Source organism: Abramis brama (assembly GCF_963993115.1).
Source record: "Abramis brama genome assembly, chromosome: 2".
Taxonomy (NCBI): domain Eukaryota; kingdom Metazoa; phylum Chordata; class Actinopteri; order Cypriniformes; family Leuciscidae; genus Abramis; species Abramis brama.
The window spans coordinates 48,642,866-48,659,890 of NC_139964.1; the positions used below are offsets into that span (position 1 = coordinate 48,642,866).

General features: G+C 33.6%; 1 protein-coding gene across 2 annotated transcripts in view; it reads left to right on the forward strand.

The window, feature by feature from the left end:
• The window catches only part of sh3gl2a (SH3 domain containing GRB2 like 2a, endophilin A1), an 81,133-nt gene extending 76,053 nt beyond the window's left edge, over nucleotides 1-5,080 (forward strand). For both annotated transcript variants that reach the window (XM_084091454.1, XM_084091455.1), the window contains exons 6-9: nucleotides 724-882; nucleotides 1,697-1,800; nucleotides 2,960-3,078; nucleotides 3,182-5,080. In XM_084091454.1, coding sequence (XP_083947580.1) covers nucleotides 724-882; nucleotides 1,697-1,800; nucleotides 2,960-3,078; nucleotides 3,182-3,378 — 579 coding nt within the window. In that variant the 3' untranslated portion in view covers nucleotides 3,379-5,080. The remainder of the gene's footprint in view (nucleotides 1-723; nucleotides 883-1,696; nucleotides 1,801-2,959; nucleotides 3,079-3,181) is intronic.
• Nucleotides 5,081-17,025: the final 11,945 nt, after the last annotated feature.

Genomic DNA, 17,025 nt, shown 5'->3' on the forward strand with positions numbered 1-17,025 from the left:
GAATTATTGATTGCAGGAAGTTTTACATCCAATCACAGTAAGGATGTTAACAAATAATTCAGACAATGAATTGGCTATTTAGTGATATCTCCGCATTTGTGGTCTTGTCCGGTCTTGAGATAAATCCTGAGTCCTGAAAGTAGTTGAAAGTGGACAAGGTCAAAACAATTTAGACCCATTTACATCAACCAAAACGCATCTTAATACCAGGTATAAGCAAGCAGGGCCAAAGAGGTTGTTGAATGAGGGATGGGGCTATTTAAGACTATTCTGGAAAGTGCTGAATCTAATTTCGCACACATCAGCAAGCAGTGGGCCATTTACTTCTAAGGTCAGAGAAGAGGAACAAAAATGGACATAAAAAATTAATAATGACTGTATTTGGATTTTACTAACTGTACTAACAATATTTAAGTGTAACTCAGAATTTTATTGTTAATATTCTCCCCTGAGTATGACCTCTTTAAATACCACTAATTAACTCTTATCAGTCACTGATTTTAACGATTTTGAATATGCATCTGTTGAGAATTCAACTTTCAGAATCCGCCGGTGTGATTTAAATGTACTTGTGAATAATACATCACAGTGAGAATATTTTGTAGTAATATTTGAAATGGCTTTGAAGTCCCAACCATTGATGGAGGCAATGCTTTGGAATCCCACTAGAGGTCAGTAACTGATCAGTGCAATTTTCAACTCTTTTTCCGTGTGTTATGACAGCATCACCTGAAGAAGCTGGAAGGGCGACGGTTGGACTTTGACTATAAGAAGAAAAGGCAAGGAAAAGTCACAGAAGATGAGATCAAACAAGCCCTGGAGAAGTTTGATGACTCAAAGGAGATTGCCGAACAAAGCATGTTTAACCTTCTGGAGAGTGATGTAAGATCTGTGGCCTGTCCTTGTTCACCATCCATTTCATGCCTCCATTATCTGTCCTTATTGTGCCATATACTATATCCAATGAGTCTTTCCCACTACATCTTTCCTTTTATTTTAAAGCAATACGTCACTGGATTCACTTGTTTTCATTTATCAGTGCAACTTATACAATGGCTATGTTTACATGGTTAATAGTCTGATTATTACCAATAATAAAAGTAAGAATTAAGATGTTAACATGACATGCGCAAAACCTTTTCAATCCCGTTTACATGATACATGTCATATGTAGATTATTTGCTAAGAGTTGTGATGTTTTTTACTTTAAAATAGGCAGCCTTCAAGCCCTCCCAGCATTCACGGACCTGTTCACCAGTTCTAGGGTACATGGTCTCCCTCATTTTGCAGAAGCCACACTTCTGGGGAGTTTATGCTTATAGCTTTACACAACATAGACATCATGTGTTTTATTGATTTTGATGGTCAGAATTGGCACATTTCCGAGCATCAATGTGCATGATGCCAAGAAATGTGGCTTATTCTGTTCCAGCATGTTTTCGAACCCATGCATGAGCGTATGGTCAGATTAAAGCCGCAGCACGCCACATATTTTACTGTGAATTTATGGTTACTCTAAATATGAACGTAATCATAATCACAGTGTTGTTTACATGAGCTTGCAGTACTTCACATTACTGCATTTATAAGGGTGCATGTAAATATAGCCATTGTTTGCTAAGCTTGATCTGCCATATACAATCTTTGAGGAATTTCACGTGTAATAGTTGTTGATGTTCTAACTTTGTTTCTGCAGATTGAACAAGTGAGTCAGCTTTCTGCTTTGGTCCAAGCTCAGGTGAACTACCACAGACAGGCCGCAGAGATCCTTCAGCAGCTGTCCACCAAGATAGAGGACAGGTTTGTGTTGTAGAACAAACCACACAGTACAAGACTCCTCGTAAATCTAGTCTAAACATTTAAATGGAACCTCTGTTCCCACAAAAAAACTATGCCATTACAGGCATCTATTCTTAAAGGGATAGTTCACCCAAAAATTTTAATTCTGTCACAATTTACTCACCCTCACGTCGTTCCAAACCCGTAAGACTTTCGTTCATCTTCAAAACACAAATGAAGATATTTTAATGATATCTAAGAGATTTCTCTCCCTCCATTGACAGTCCACTCAACTACCACTTTGACTCTTCAAAAAGTTCATAAAGAGATTGTAAAACAAATGATTCAAGCAGTTTAGTCCAAGTTTTCTGACGAGACGCGATCGCTTTATATGATGAACAGGTGCAATTTAGGCTTTTATTCACATAGTGAATCATCAGTGGAATCATTAACACAGGAATTACTTTTAAAGTGCAAGCGATTATAAAAAAAAATAAAAACTGTAGACACAACATAACCGTGACCTGTCTGTCATGTTAAATTGTATTTTCTATAATGACTGATCGCACATAGGCATTTCAGTATTTGCTGAGAAAAGCCTGCAAATAAAGATAAATAAAAATGTCACATTATTATGGCAGATGAAAAAAGTGATTTTATAAATGAATATATTGTTTATTTCAATATCATTTTATTCATAAGCCTACTTTCCACAGTAATCCGCTTTAGAGTTTGTTAATCTGTCCGGTAGCCGGCGGATGCGTTTTTTTGTATCCCACCTGCACTTGGCCGTTGTAGCACATCTCGCTGTGTGGCATCACATCAAGAATGTCACATGCTGTTTGAAGTTAAAAGTAGTTTGACACGTCTAGATACTCCAATCTGTATTTGAACACAAAAAATCCTGTGTGAATGATAAGTGTGGTTTGGTAAAGCACGTTAAGATGCCTGTCGTAACAACTGGGGATGGTAAGTCTGCAAAATACGCAAAAACATGCTTTGCATTTAGGCTTGCTCAGAGGAAAATTTATTGTGTAAAAATTAAGTATGCATTTTGGTTAATAAATTTTCATTTTGGGGTAATTTTCACATTGTCTTTTATATAAAATTATACTAAATTATCAGGCCTAGTTTCTTATTATACAGACTTAATTACCGATTTATTTATTTATTTTGGCAGAATAAGAGAGGCTTCTTGTAAGCCAAGAAGAGAGTATGTCCCCAAACCTCGCACCTCCCTGGATTTAAGTGAGAACCACAATGGGAGTATTGGGCACAGTGGCCGTTCTAGGTCACCTGGTAAGGCACTAAAATAATTAAATCTATGAAATGCAGGATTTCATTTTCTGTGCTTATATATATATATATATATAATTTTTTTTTTTATATATACCCGTTTCAGCTCCAATGGACCATCCTTGCTGTCGGGCACTTTATGATTTTGACGCTGAAAATGAGGGTGAGCTAGGCTTCAAGGAAGGTGACATCATCAGCTTAACCAGCAAGATTGACGACAACTGGTATGAAGGAAAGATCAATGAGCACTCTGGCTTCTTCCCTGTCAACTATGTAGATATCCTGGTTGCTTTGCCCCACTAAGTCTTATGCATGTACCCTAATCATGACCTGACCAATCAAACCACTCTGCAAGAGGAGAAAATAACCAAAACAAACAGCACAAAAAGCTTGGTTATGGTATTTGCGCATAGGAAATAAGCAATGAAAACTTTGAGTGCCCTTTCGTAAATATTATTCCGTGACTTGGAATGCCACCACTTTATTGTAATATTGATTTATTTTATCTTTCTTGAGGTTGATCAGACCTCTGCATTGCCTGCTGCTATGCCTCCTGAATGTTCCGACGTTGTTGTTTTTTTGCCTGTTTCCATTTGCAACAAAACATTTATCCACACCCTTTTAAAAAATAAAATATTTCCAATGAAATAAGACAACACAAGTTCTTAGCATAAAGTATTAATGAAACGTTATTTGAAGGATAATGGTTGAATTGAAGTATTAAACATTTACATAATTTACATAATTACATAATTTTTTCTTTAAAATTGCAATAATTGCTAAACAAATATACTGTAACCTCTTTCATAGTGTGAAATGTTCCACTGTTTGATTAATGTCCTAAAACAAATTTTAGCCTTTAAGTGGTGGTAGATTTGACTATTTAAATAGATTCATATTTAGCAACAAAGAAAAAAAACCTGAATAATTTATTTGTTGTGTTACAGTGTGTTATTCATCGATCATTTAACAATCTGTATGGTCCATGAATCCTGTGGGCCTTTTCAAACTTTCCATTTCACATTCCATAGATTAAACTGGTCACTAAAAGGCAACCTAAAAATTGTTTTATGAAGTAATGTGTGCGTGTGTACATATATATGACTATAAATATGCCTGAGTGTATGTTATCAGAACCCATGAAACTGTGCATTTAAACTTTTCTTTCATATATTTTTCTTTTAATGTTTTTGATGGCGAAGTGTTTTTTTTTTTTTTTGTGTGTGCTAGTAATGGCAATGAATTGTAAAGAAATTTTAAAGAAATGACAGGTACTCCCCCATATTATGCCACTGATCAGAAAAACACACTCCTGGCCTGAATTTATAAGTACCACAGAGCAACAGTGTTTGCATTCTTTGGGGGAATTGATCAACAAATGGTTGTTGCACCTCGTCATATTAAACTGGAATAAGAGAAAGTATTTTAACATCGCAAAAAAGGCTGATTTTGGCTAAAAAAAAAAAAAAAAAAGGCTGAAGATAGCTGATATAAAGCAATTTCTGATTGTAAATGATGTATAATTTGGTCAAAAGTTTCCACAAACAGAAGTACATATGTTCTAAAAAAAATGTTTAGTTAATGTATTATTTATTATTATTAAATCTAAGATCCCCTTTATATATATATAAAAAAAAAAAACATAAGTGTAGTTTGTATTGTCAGGAAATACCGATATTTTTCAATTGTGTTGTTATCCTGAGGTTATCAATGAGGTATGTACAGTCATTTTTGTGTTTTATTTCCTTTTTGTGTATAGTCATGTAACTAAAGTACCATGTGTTACTTTGGATCAGTGTTGAAGCATTTAACATTAGATATAAAATAGACACTGGATATTTATTGAAGTGCTGGTGGAGTGTTTAGTCGTAAAGCACTACATATCAACTCCTTTTTTAGCATGAATTTTCATGATTCATCTGAATGAATAGGCTTGTATTGAGCACAAAAAAAAAAAAACACACAAAAAAACTGCAACTACAATAAATACAACAGATTAAGGGTGCACTTGGAGTGTGTGTATTTTGTTTGAAAACCAGTAGGTGATGCTGCCACAACAGACTGAGTATTTTTTGCAAATTAAGGACACCATATTCTGCTAGTTTCGCTAATGTGATTTTTCACAATACACTTTTTTTTTTCTGTGCCAACTATAGAGGTCAGAGGTCAAAATTACATATTTCAGTTTATTATTTGACACCATCTACATCAAATTGTATCTTTTTGGTAAAATGTACCACGTGGAAATTGGAACACATGTTGGAACAATCTGTGTTAAAATGAACTAGTAATTTCTTACTGAGAGTGATTTACAAAAGGAATACTACTGATAACACTTTAGTGTTTTGCTGAAAGAAAAATCACAAATTGTGGTGATTTTCATGTTATTTTTGATGAGTTTCCATTTTTGGCACCCATTCACTGGGATCTTAAGATATTAATAGCTCTGACAAAAAACTTTCAACTGCCTCTCTCCCGCCAATATTCTCCACCTCCATGTGTCCCGCCCAGATACTGGCACGCCAGGGATGTGTCACTTCATCTTACAACTGTACTTACAGTCAGTGAGGCATATCACATCCACCCTTTATGCTCCACCCCACCCCTCCATGAACACAAACCATCCAGCAAGCTTCACTCTTGCACAGCCACAATGTAAACATTTATCCTGTTCCCAGACTCACTGCGTGTCGGCAAACACCAAAGACTAACAGTTTGTTGTGCATACTGTGGCTGAAAGTACATATTTATAAGTGTACTTGTATTTTATGTCTGAAATTGTTTATAAGGGTTTTTTTCCCCACAAAATAAATCAGGATGATCAGGACTCCAACATGAAACAAAGAATCACCCTGAATAGGAAATATAGATTTTTTTAAGACAAAAGATCTTTTATTCAATGTTGCCTGGGACAATGGTCATTAGTCTGAATGCTAAATACATAAATATGTTTTATTTATATTTCTATATACAATATATCATATACATTATTTAATTTATAAGATATCCATTTTAATATGAAGCAGTGTTTCCCATTAGTTAGCAGACTAATCTGTCCCGCCAGTTTCATTATGAACCAAAAGTTATTTAGGTAACGCTTTACAATAAGGTTCATTAGTTAACATTAGTTAACTACATTAGTGAGCACGGACTAATGATGAACTGCACTTATACAGGATTTATTAATCTTTGTTAATGTTAATTTCAACATTTACTAATACTTTATTAAAATATTGTTATCATTAGTTAATGCACTGTGAACTAACATTAACAAACAATGAACAGCTTTATTTTTATTAACTAACATTAACAAAGATAAACAAATACAGTAACAAATGTATTGCTGATGGTTAGTTCATGTTAGTTAATACATTAACTAATGAACCTTATTGTAAAGTGTTACCAATATCTCATTAGTTAACGTTAGATAATGTGTTTCATTTGTTACAGTATTGATTAATCTTTGTTAATCTTTCACATCTTTTTTCTTTTGATCCACACTTGATCCATTAAACACTTTCTTTTCTATTCTATATTTATTAAAACAAAGATTACGTGTACTGCATTAGACTAAACTGGGAAGGGTCACAGCACTTGCATATTGTTGCCCTTTTGTTAGTGTGATTGCATATTGCTCTCCTCATTTGTAATTCGCTTTGGATAAAAACGTCTGCTAAATGATTAACTACTTTTGATTTTAATAATGTAATAAAATATTGATTAAGTATTTAGAAGTATTTTTCATAGTTATTTCATGTTAACTTATGTAGTTAGCTAATGTTAACAAATGGAACCTTATTGTTAAGTGTTTCCAATATTTTACACTAAGCCTCTAATGTTACGTTTTGCACCATTGCTTTGACAAAGCATCTGTCAATTGAACTAAAATTGAAATTGCGATATGACTTGAGCTTATCAAATCGCAAAAGGCTGTAATCACTAAAATTGTAATCACAAAAGATTTCACCTGATCTCAAAGAGTATATATTATGACAATGTCTAGTAATCATGATCTAAAATTTCTCCTGAACATTGACAAAGACATCCAATCAGCGTTGTGACTTCAAAATATGTATCACATTGCATCGCTAACCATTGCCTAAATGTCAGAAATATTTGATGCAAACAGCATGAGTCACTCTTTGGACGATGCAGGGGACTGGCAGAGGAGAGTGTGTTTGCCTGTGTTCTTACATGTTCAACTTGCTGGTGTTCTCACATACTTTCTCTTTTGAACAGCAGGCTGAGCTCTCATCACCAAGCAAGGGCTGTTAATTCCTTGTCTTTCAGCTCCCCTCAAAAGAGCTTGTGATTGGAGATGACAAATGAGGCGGTAAGACAGGTCAGACTGCAACAAGCTCAGGTGTGCTAACATGACTGTTAGAGTGGCAGTGCACCAATGTGCCTATTCAATAGACTAAAGTTTGTCTGAAACAATCTTACTAAATAAATCTTTTAATAACGATGACATAATCACTTTTTTATTATTTTATACGTTTTATTTTATTGCCTGATAATGTTTTTTTTTTTGTTTTTTTTAAACAAGTATTTCTGTTGTAGTAAAACTGACCTAAACTATATGCCTGAAAACAAAAAGACAGAATGAAAATGTCCTCTAGTTACTCAAAGAATAAATAATCTAAAGATGTTCATCAGAAAACCCCACAGAGTGCCAGGTAAGAGTTAAATTGGAAGAAAAAAAGCATGAGATAAGGGTGAAGGCCAGAAGTGGCAGTAGGAATGTGTGTGGGTGTAAGACGGAGAAACCTCGCTGAATATTGTGTCTGGTAAAGTGTAGCTGTCTGCTCCAATGCTCTCAAAGTGGGCCTGGAGCCTATTTTATGAACTAATGTCCAATCCTGTGTTATGTCTAAATTTTTGCAGGAATTTAGATAAGGGTCTGATCGCAAACAGTGGACAGAATTCGTCCCCAATATTCCACTACAATAATGTATAAATATAATTGTATTTATTTTTTGAAGGTATAAATTAACAAATATTCATAAATAGTTGATTATGTATTTTTTACTTTATATATATATATATATATATATATATATATATATATATATATATATATATATATATATATATATATATATATATATATATATATAATTCAGTTTTCAGTATCATTACTCCAGTCTTCAGTGTGGCATGATCCTTCAGAAATCATTTTATTATGCTGATTTGGTGCTCAAGTAACAAACAACATAACAATCATGATACTTTTTTCAGGATTCTTTGATAAATAGAAAGATCAAAAACAGCACTTATTTGAAATAGTAAAAACTTTTACATTGTTACAAAATAGTTCTGTCATTCTTGATCAATTTAATGCATGCTGAATAAAATTATTAATTTCTTTAAAAAAGAAATAAAACAATCTGATTAATCTTACTTACCCATGGCAACTTTTAAATGGAATATATACCAAAAATAATTTATCCTTTATTGCTCTTTATATTCCCGGCACTAAGCCACTTTAACTAAATTTCACATTTAATACATACACAACACTCATAATGTGATTGGCAGAAATACAGTGGGGAGATGAGTGACAGGTGGACACATATTTGGGTGCAGCTTCAGAAAAAACAAAGCAGCCGTTCACCCTCAGTGTCAGCTAAAGACGCAGGCACACACCATGCAAAACAGCTCAGTGAAGGCACCATTTGTTGTGCAAATATACTAGTATATGCAAATGAAGCCACATACACATATACTTTGACATGCCATTGGCCAGCCACAAATAAGCATAAGAACAAAAAATAAAATAAAAAATGATTGACCAATTTACTGCTTTATTTAAAGGTAAAAGCATGGACAATGTTTTTTTTTGTTTTGTTTATTTTTTGCAATCAAACATAACATGTTTTGATCACACTGCAAAGTGATATGTGTTTACTTTCCTATTATTTCTGTAAACCGAAAAGGGGATTGGGAATGACATGTAATGGCTTGGTAATGCTAATGGATATATTGCATTTATATGATCATTTTAAACCAAAATAATCAAAAAGCAACCATTTTTTAAAGGAAATAGAAAATAAAGAGTAGTCTGGTAAAAAAGGTACAAATAACTCATAAGTGTTTGCAATATAAAATTGTGTTCAAAGAACGCCCCGTAGACAGATCATGCATGCGATTATAAACCCAGAATGCACCTGCTGTAGTGTAACCCAAGGCGATGGGAGTTGTTTATTGATAGAGATTAGTCTGATTGTCAAAGTGCTTCCCTATCCAGGGTGAGCCTGTCTCTCTAGGACAATAACACACCTTTTCACCCAACCATTGAACCAAAAGTCGACCAATGTTGTGAATCGTAGTTGGGTCTAAGAAAAGGCATTTTTGTTATTTTATTGTTTGCTGCTGTGAGTATTTTCTAGAACTAGTTTCTGGAGAACAAGGTTTTAGTTTTAAATAACAGAAAAATGAACAGCAAGCATTTGAGAGTGGTTAATCAGCGTTTAAAGAGCAGGAAATTGGTGTATCATGAAATCATAATCAGACTACTGCCAGTAATAACAGGGAAAATCCATCCCACAAAGCAAAGAAAATCAAGTGTGTGAGAGCTTGAATACTTGTGCACAAGATGTGGCTTGTGTTGGCTCTTTGCTTTAAGAACAGGTAATCCAGTAGTGTCAGTGATTGAGGAGATACAAATCCTGCAGTAACAGACATGCAGGTGGCACTGGAAAAGAACTGCATACCATGCAATTTTTTTCTCTCTTTGTCTTTGTCAGGCATCCCCGAATGCCAACCATCTCCCTCTCTCTCTTTCACTTTGAAAGAATTGATGATAGATAGATAGATAGATAGATAGATAGATAGATAGATAGATAGATAGATAGATAGATAGATAGATAGATAGATAGATAGATAGATAGATAGATTAAAAAAAATCTAATCCATTCCTCTTCAGCAGTAAGATCGGGATTCTTCTGCTGACATGTTCTCTTCCTTAATTTTTTATTTGTTAAGCTCAAGATGTTTTAATAAGATTTCAAAACCATGTTTGTTATATTAAAAGGTTCAACATGTTAAACAGCCAAAATCCTGCCAACACTTAACTAAATCTGCTGGAGTTGAAAGATTAGACATTGAATGACATTCATGAGAGACTCTACGTCTGCTGAGAGAAACACTGCTTTGGGTGTTCAGAACACTTGACATCATGCATGAACTCATAAAGCAAGGGATATACACGCATACACATATTTGGATTACATTCTAAACAAAATCATGGTTTCCAACGGTTGAACGGAGTCAATTTCAATCACCACTCTGTCATTTGAAACAATATCCATGAATGGCAAATAAACAAAAGAAATAAATCTCAAGGTTGATGACTGTGGAACTTCATTTCATCTTCGAGTCCCAGCGAGGTGTGGTCACATCTGTCCTCCTAGACAACCAGTTTCGCTAATGAGAGAGAACATTCCATGGAGAACATTGAACCTTCACACTCACAATACAACTGGATTGAGCAACCCATTCAGAAGCAGGCAGGGGGAAAGAGAATGAGCATTTGAGCCAACAGAAGTCTAGATGTGTCTGCAGAAATGTTGGAAAAGTACTTTGGTGGCCAACATCTCACTGTATGCTCTCAGACACAAGGAGCCAACTCAAAGCCACGAAAGAGGGTTTGCAGAGGTTTGTTCTTGATGCTTTGAGGCTGTTTAATTAATATGTCTTAACATTTAGAGCAAATATAGTGATTAGGTACTTAAGGATAGCGCTTTATTAAATCGGCTTTACAATGATAAACAGGAAAATAACGATTCAACAATGCAGACAGAATTAGATTTTGCTGTAAAGCAGCTCTAAAAAGACGATCAGTACACAATAAAGTATATCATATACAATATAGTAATTATTCAGTTGAAATTTGTTCAGTGTTAAAAAAAAAAAAAAACTTCATCGGAAGACAATATTTCAAGAGCAAAAAAAATAAAAATTAAAAAAAAGTCTGAACATAGCTTTAGAGCAGTCATACAATCCCAAAAACAAAATATATATGTGTGCTGTGGAATAACAACTCCACTGAAAAGTTTGTAATGAAAATGCATGGTAAAATGCTTCCTTCTTTGGGGTGACTTTATCTTATGAAAAACCTTCATCTGAAAATCTTTTCAGACTGGTTGTTCAATTTATATATATTTTTTTACTGAGTAATTCTAATGCGAATGTACAGTGCACAGAGCAGTGCTGATTGGCCGTATCAATACAGACAGGTGGCTGCCTTGTGGAGAGTCATAAAGAGTGAACGTTAGCAGAGAGAGCCAGCATTCTGCTTCAGTTATGTAAACTGGCCAGGCCTGAGAGCCAGTCAACCGGCACTAGGAGTTTGCATTGCCACTGACAAGGCTTGGGCTAAATGCAAACAGTATACATGTTGATGTACACAAATATACACTAACATCCATGACTACACTTATGCATAACACATGATGGGTAAATAAATAGATAAACAAACAAATAAATATCTGTAGCCTATAATAATGTAATGAACACTATCCGTGTAAATAAATGTCCACAAAAAATTAAGCAGCATTTTAATGATATTTTAATTTTTATATATAAAAAAAAATCATAACATTCAAATGCTCATATACAGGGAGAAACATCATCTGTTCATGTAATTAAGTGTGTGTTTGGAGTTCATCTGTGCTGTTGCTCATAGAAAGCACTCTGGAATGTAAATGACATACAGTTGGAATGTCAATAATAATGTAATACATGCGTAAATAAATTTCCCTGTAAAAAATGTTCATAATTTTTACAGTAAAAAACTGTAAAAAAGCAACGGAAAAGAAATGTTAATTCCTTAAAGGGACAATGTGTAGTTTTTTAGGTATTTTATTATCTAAAATCAATATTTTTATTCATAAATATGTCCTCAATGGTGCACAAATACCTCTGCCAATGATCAGACTTATCCTCGTAAACGAAGAATTTATTATCTTTATACACATGGGACGGGTAGGTCCACGGAGGCTTCCATGTCGTTCCGCCATCTTGAAAAAGTATAGGTACATTATAAGGAGTCCTCGTCGTCGAAAAAGTCCAAAGTAGACCGTAAAACGAAACGTGAACGGAGATTACAAAAACAAGGGTTAATGTCGGGATAGCTAATGCAGGAGAAAGCTTTCAAAAGAGACGCTGAAGCTGCCTGCTTTCTTCTCGACAGGTAAGTCAATGTTACGGTCTTAATTACAAGCTTTTTTTCATTGCTTGGTTGTGTACTTTATTATATGGATAGACAGTAGAACTCGATGAAGTGCTATTATAAGACATCCTGTCATAGCTTTAGGGTACGTAAGGGCTACCGTAGATGCAACACGCATTTGAAAAAGCGAGGCGCTGGAGAGCATTATTCGTTTGAATGCAAAATACAATTTCACCACTAGATGGGAGAAATTCCTACACATTGTCCCTTTAACAGTATGAACCCTTACTATATACAGTGAAAAACTGTAATAGCTCTCACGGGACATTTCATGTAATTTTACAGTAATATACTGTTAAATGTATGGATTTTGGAAGTACACTGTAAAAAAAAAAAAAAAAATACCATTGCATTTACCGTACCTTACCGTAAAAAATATGGTAGTAATTTTTTACTAATTTTACAAAGTTTTACATCATCGAACTAGCTGGTTGCCAGTACTTTACCGTAAAAAATATGGTATAAATATTTATGTTTTATGGCATTGAACTAAAGTTTACGGTAAAAAACTGGCAGCTGGTTGCAAGCGATTTACCGTAAAAAATATGGTAGTAATATTTTAGGTTTTACGGCAGTGATCTAAATATTACGGAAAAAAACTGGCAGCTGTGGTTGCCCGTACTTTACCGTAAAAAATACGGTAGAAATTCTTTGTTTTTACAGCACTGAACTAAAGTTTACGGTAAAAAACTAGCTGGTTGCAAGTGCTTTACCGTAAAAAATACGGTAGTAATATTTTAGGTTTTATGGCATTGAACTTCAGTTTATGTAAAAAAAAAAAAAAAACCTGCCAGCTGTGGTTTCCTGTCATTTAAAAAATATTGTATTACAAACCAATTTGTCATAATAAAAGTTACCAGAGGTTCAGACGTTGATGTTTTATTGAAAATAATAAAGTTTGAAGTTACCATTATGGAGATGAGTGTTTGCTGTAGTTAGGCTCTTGACCCTTGACTTTCTATCTTTAGATTTACTCTGACTGCCTTAACTGTGTGTTTATATAGCACAAACGTTATGACATGAAAATCAGAGAGAAAATGTGACCAGGTGATGTTGGCAGGTTAATGATGACATAATCGTCATGTAGTGGCCTGATTCACTGATCTCATAAAGAGTCTTATCTCTCACTTTATGTGCAAAGTTATAATATTAAAATATTTCACATTTTTGAGTATAATATCTCTGTGACCCCACATGTGAGCCAGCAGTGAGCAACAGATAATCTGAAGAACTTTAAAAATACATGGTGTAGAAATAAGGTTTTGAACTACTGCACAATTTAAACCAACACAGACATCAACAATCAGCGTATGAATCTCAACAACGGTGACAATCAACAAAATAATCAGATAAAACTCTGAACATCACAAAACAAGCTACAAAAAAGCTGCAACAAAAACAACATCAAAAATAAAAGCAGATATAATAATAAAAGAAAATACTAAGGCAATTCAGCATAATTTATTCCTGCTGCAATGCATGCTGGGAGATACTGATAAGTTTTGATTGAAGGCTCCATCAAGTGCACTGCACTTTTATCATCACCGTTGTTGAGACTCATATGCTGATTCGTGATGTATGTGTGTGTCTGAAAGATACAGTAATTCAAACCTTTATTATGCACAATGTTTTAAAAATTATTCAGATTATCACAACACTGATGGATAACATGCTGTAGAATCAATAATGTAAAATTAATGACACATATAATCAAAGATAAGACTCTATAAGAGCTCAGTGAATCAAACATGGTGATTGCCATCATCGATACATAACCAACATCACATGATTCATTTTCTCTCTGATTTCCTAGCCATAATCAACATGTCTTATAAACACAGAGTTACAGCAGCCAGAAAAAAACTAATGTTAGAAAGTCAAGGGTCAAGAGCCCAACTAAAGCAGTCACTGATCTCCATCATGGTGATTTCAAATGAACCAATAAATCATCAACATCTAAACCTCTGTTAATTCTCAAACAGAACTGTAGATGTATGACAGAAATAAAGTCAGTCTGGTTAGTAATAAGTGAAGCTGGTAATACTGTTTGTGGAGTTGTTTAATCCTCCTCTGCTGAGATCTTCAGAGATTTAATGTTTTTTATCTTCAGTTGATTTCATCTAAGGCTGTGGCTGAAATCAGTTGTAGTTCTTGTGTTTCTGCTCGTCTCTTTTTTCTGTTCTTGTTGTTTCTCTAAATTGACATTCCCAGAATTCCCTGTGTGACACTTCACATTTGATGCTATTTCATTTAAATAATTATGTTTCTTCTTGGTTTTTGTTATCAGTTATATACATTTGGTGTTTATATTACATCATGTATTGTTTAATGAATGTTTATGGCATTATTTGGAGTCATGTGTGTGTCACCATGATGGTGTTTTGTATTTGTGTGTATGACACTGTGCACCTTCTTAATATATTATCATGTGCCTCAGTTTGTGGAAAACTAATGGTATACTTTAAATCATCGTGTGCTTTTCTTTTTTACCACCTGTATTATTATGATGGTTATCAGTATATTACAAAGATATAAAGCAGACTTTAATACTTTAGTGAAATTGAATGATAACATTTATTGGTTTATGAAATATAAGGGTTGTCCCGTGAAAACTAAAAGGTTACTACTGTATTTTTTATGGTAAAGTACTGGGAACCACAGCTGATGTGTTTTTTTTACCACACATTTAAATCCTGCTGATGTTTTTTTTTTTTTTTTTTTTTTTTCAAAGTAAGGTTGCTACTATATTTTTTACGGTAAAATACTGGCAACCAAGCTGACGTTTTTTTACCGTACATTTCACAGGATTTTTTTACATTGTGTTTTTTTGCCCGTAAATTTAAATCCCGTAAAACATAAACGGTTGCCACCATATTTTTTACGGTAAAATATTGGCAACCACAGCTGCCGTTTTTTTACCGTAAATTTCACAGTTTCTTTTTTTAACAGTGTATTAAGCAGCATTTTCATAATTTATAATAAAAAAACATTATTAATAATCAATCACAATTAATAAGTGATAATAAATGAGCACCAAATCATATTAAAATGGAATAGGAATAAATTACATTTTTAAATATATTAAAATAGAAAACAGTTCTTTTAAACAGTTTTACTGTATTTTTAACAAATAAATGCTGCCTTTGTGAAAATATAGACTTATTGTGAATATAGAAATATAAACATAAAAAAACAAAAATGTTGGAATTATTTGAACTTTTGACCAGTAGTGTATAAAATACATTTTATGTTTTATTTATGTGATTCATTTAAATAATGTTTCATATGGAAAAAATATAAAGAAAATATTTGATTAAAGGTTACTGCATAAATAATAAAAACAAGAGAGAAATAATTTCTAGAGGAGAAAACATCTGAGGTAATGTTTGATGACTTAGAGTAGCCTAGATTAAATTTGCAAGGGCAGTTTCTGCATATAAAGCTTGTCTCTCTAGTTCTGAAACACAACATCTCTGCGAATGGGACTAGACCACAATCACTAGACTATTGCTACACTTCTAAAATCAACCTAAAAAGCTGTCAGTGATAAACCCATAGATCCTAACGGTCATTATTACTTCAAGATCAAGTAACAACAAAAATGTGCAAGATCTCCAGAATCTGCTGAATTTACCAGTTTGTAAAGTGCTGAACACGCACTGAGATACACACGGACCATGGCAGGAGCAAATGAGTGGCCATGTTATACACTGAACACCTGAGCAATTAGTCATGTCTATTATTCTAAACCAGCAAGCATGAGGAGCACTAAGAGAAAAAAAAAAAAAAACACAAATACTGTCAGCAGCATCAGTGGGTTATGGCTTTCAGCTATGCTAACATAATAACACGCTATTTGTCTGTCCTCTCCACTATAGCTTTTTTCCTAATCAAATTACAGTTAGGATAATTGTAAAATCATGGTATTGCTGAATTTTTTTTTAAAAAGTAATGAACAGTGGATATGACCAAATCATAGTTCAATACCAGATGTTTTCTTGGTTTTTTAGATGAAATAATAATTACAGATGAGATTGTGATCTAATTTATAACACAGATGAACAATAAGGAACAGAGTTTATAAAATCTTTTACACATAACACAAACAGTCTAAAGTGACTTTACTTACTGAAGGTTTTTTTTATGGGGTTCCATTTTTCACCTGAAGAGTGAGGGGGTGTCAGAGGCTTTTGCATGGCTTATAATGACAAAGCTCTGATTTACATAATTCATCAATGGATGGCCTCTTGAACCATTTGAAAAAACAAAGTTCTGTTCGCATTGATACTACACGTGTGCAGAACAATTTTCTAGTAAAATAATTCTGACAATGTTTTACATCATTTTTTTAATAAAAAAAATGCTATCTACATGCTTTTAGGAGACACTTTGAAAAAATATATTAGTTAAGTTTTACTCCATCTTGCTTGTCGGTTTGAACAGATTATACAACTCCATTGGCTATTTGATTCAGGAAGCAGACATACTAAAAATCAACATATAATATATGTCAACATGTCAAGCATATTATAGAAAAGGTTAGTTTGTATGTAAAAGAAATGGTAACACCTTAGTTTAGAGTCCAATTCTCACTATTACCTAGTTGCTTATTAGCATGCATTTTACTAGGATATTGGCTCTTTATTATACTTATAGAGCACATATTCATGCCTTATTCTGCATGACCATATTCTACATCCCTTAAATCCTACCCAATA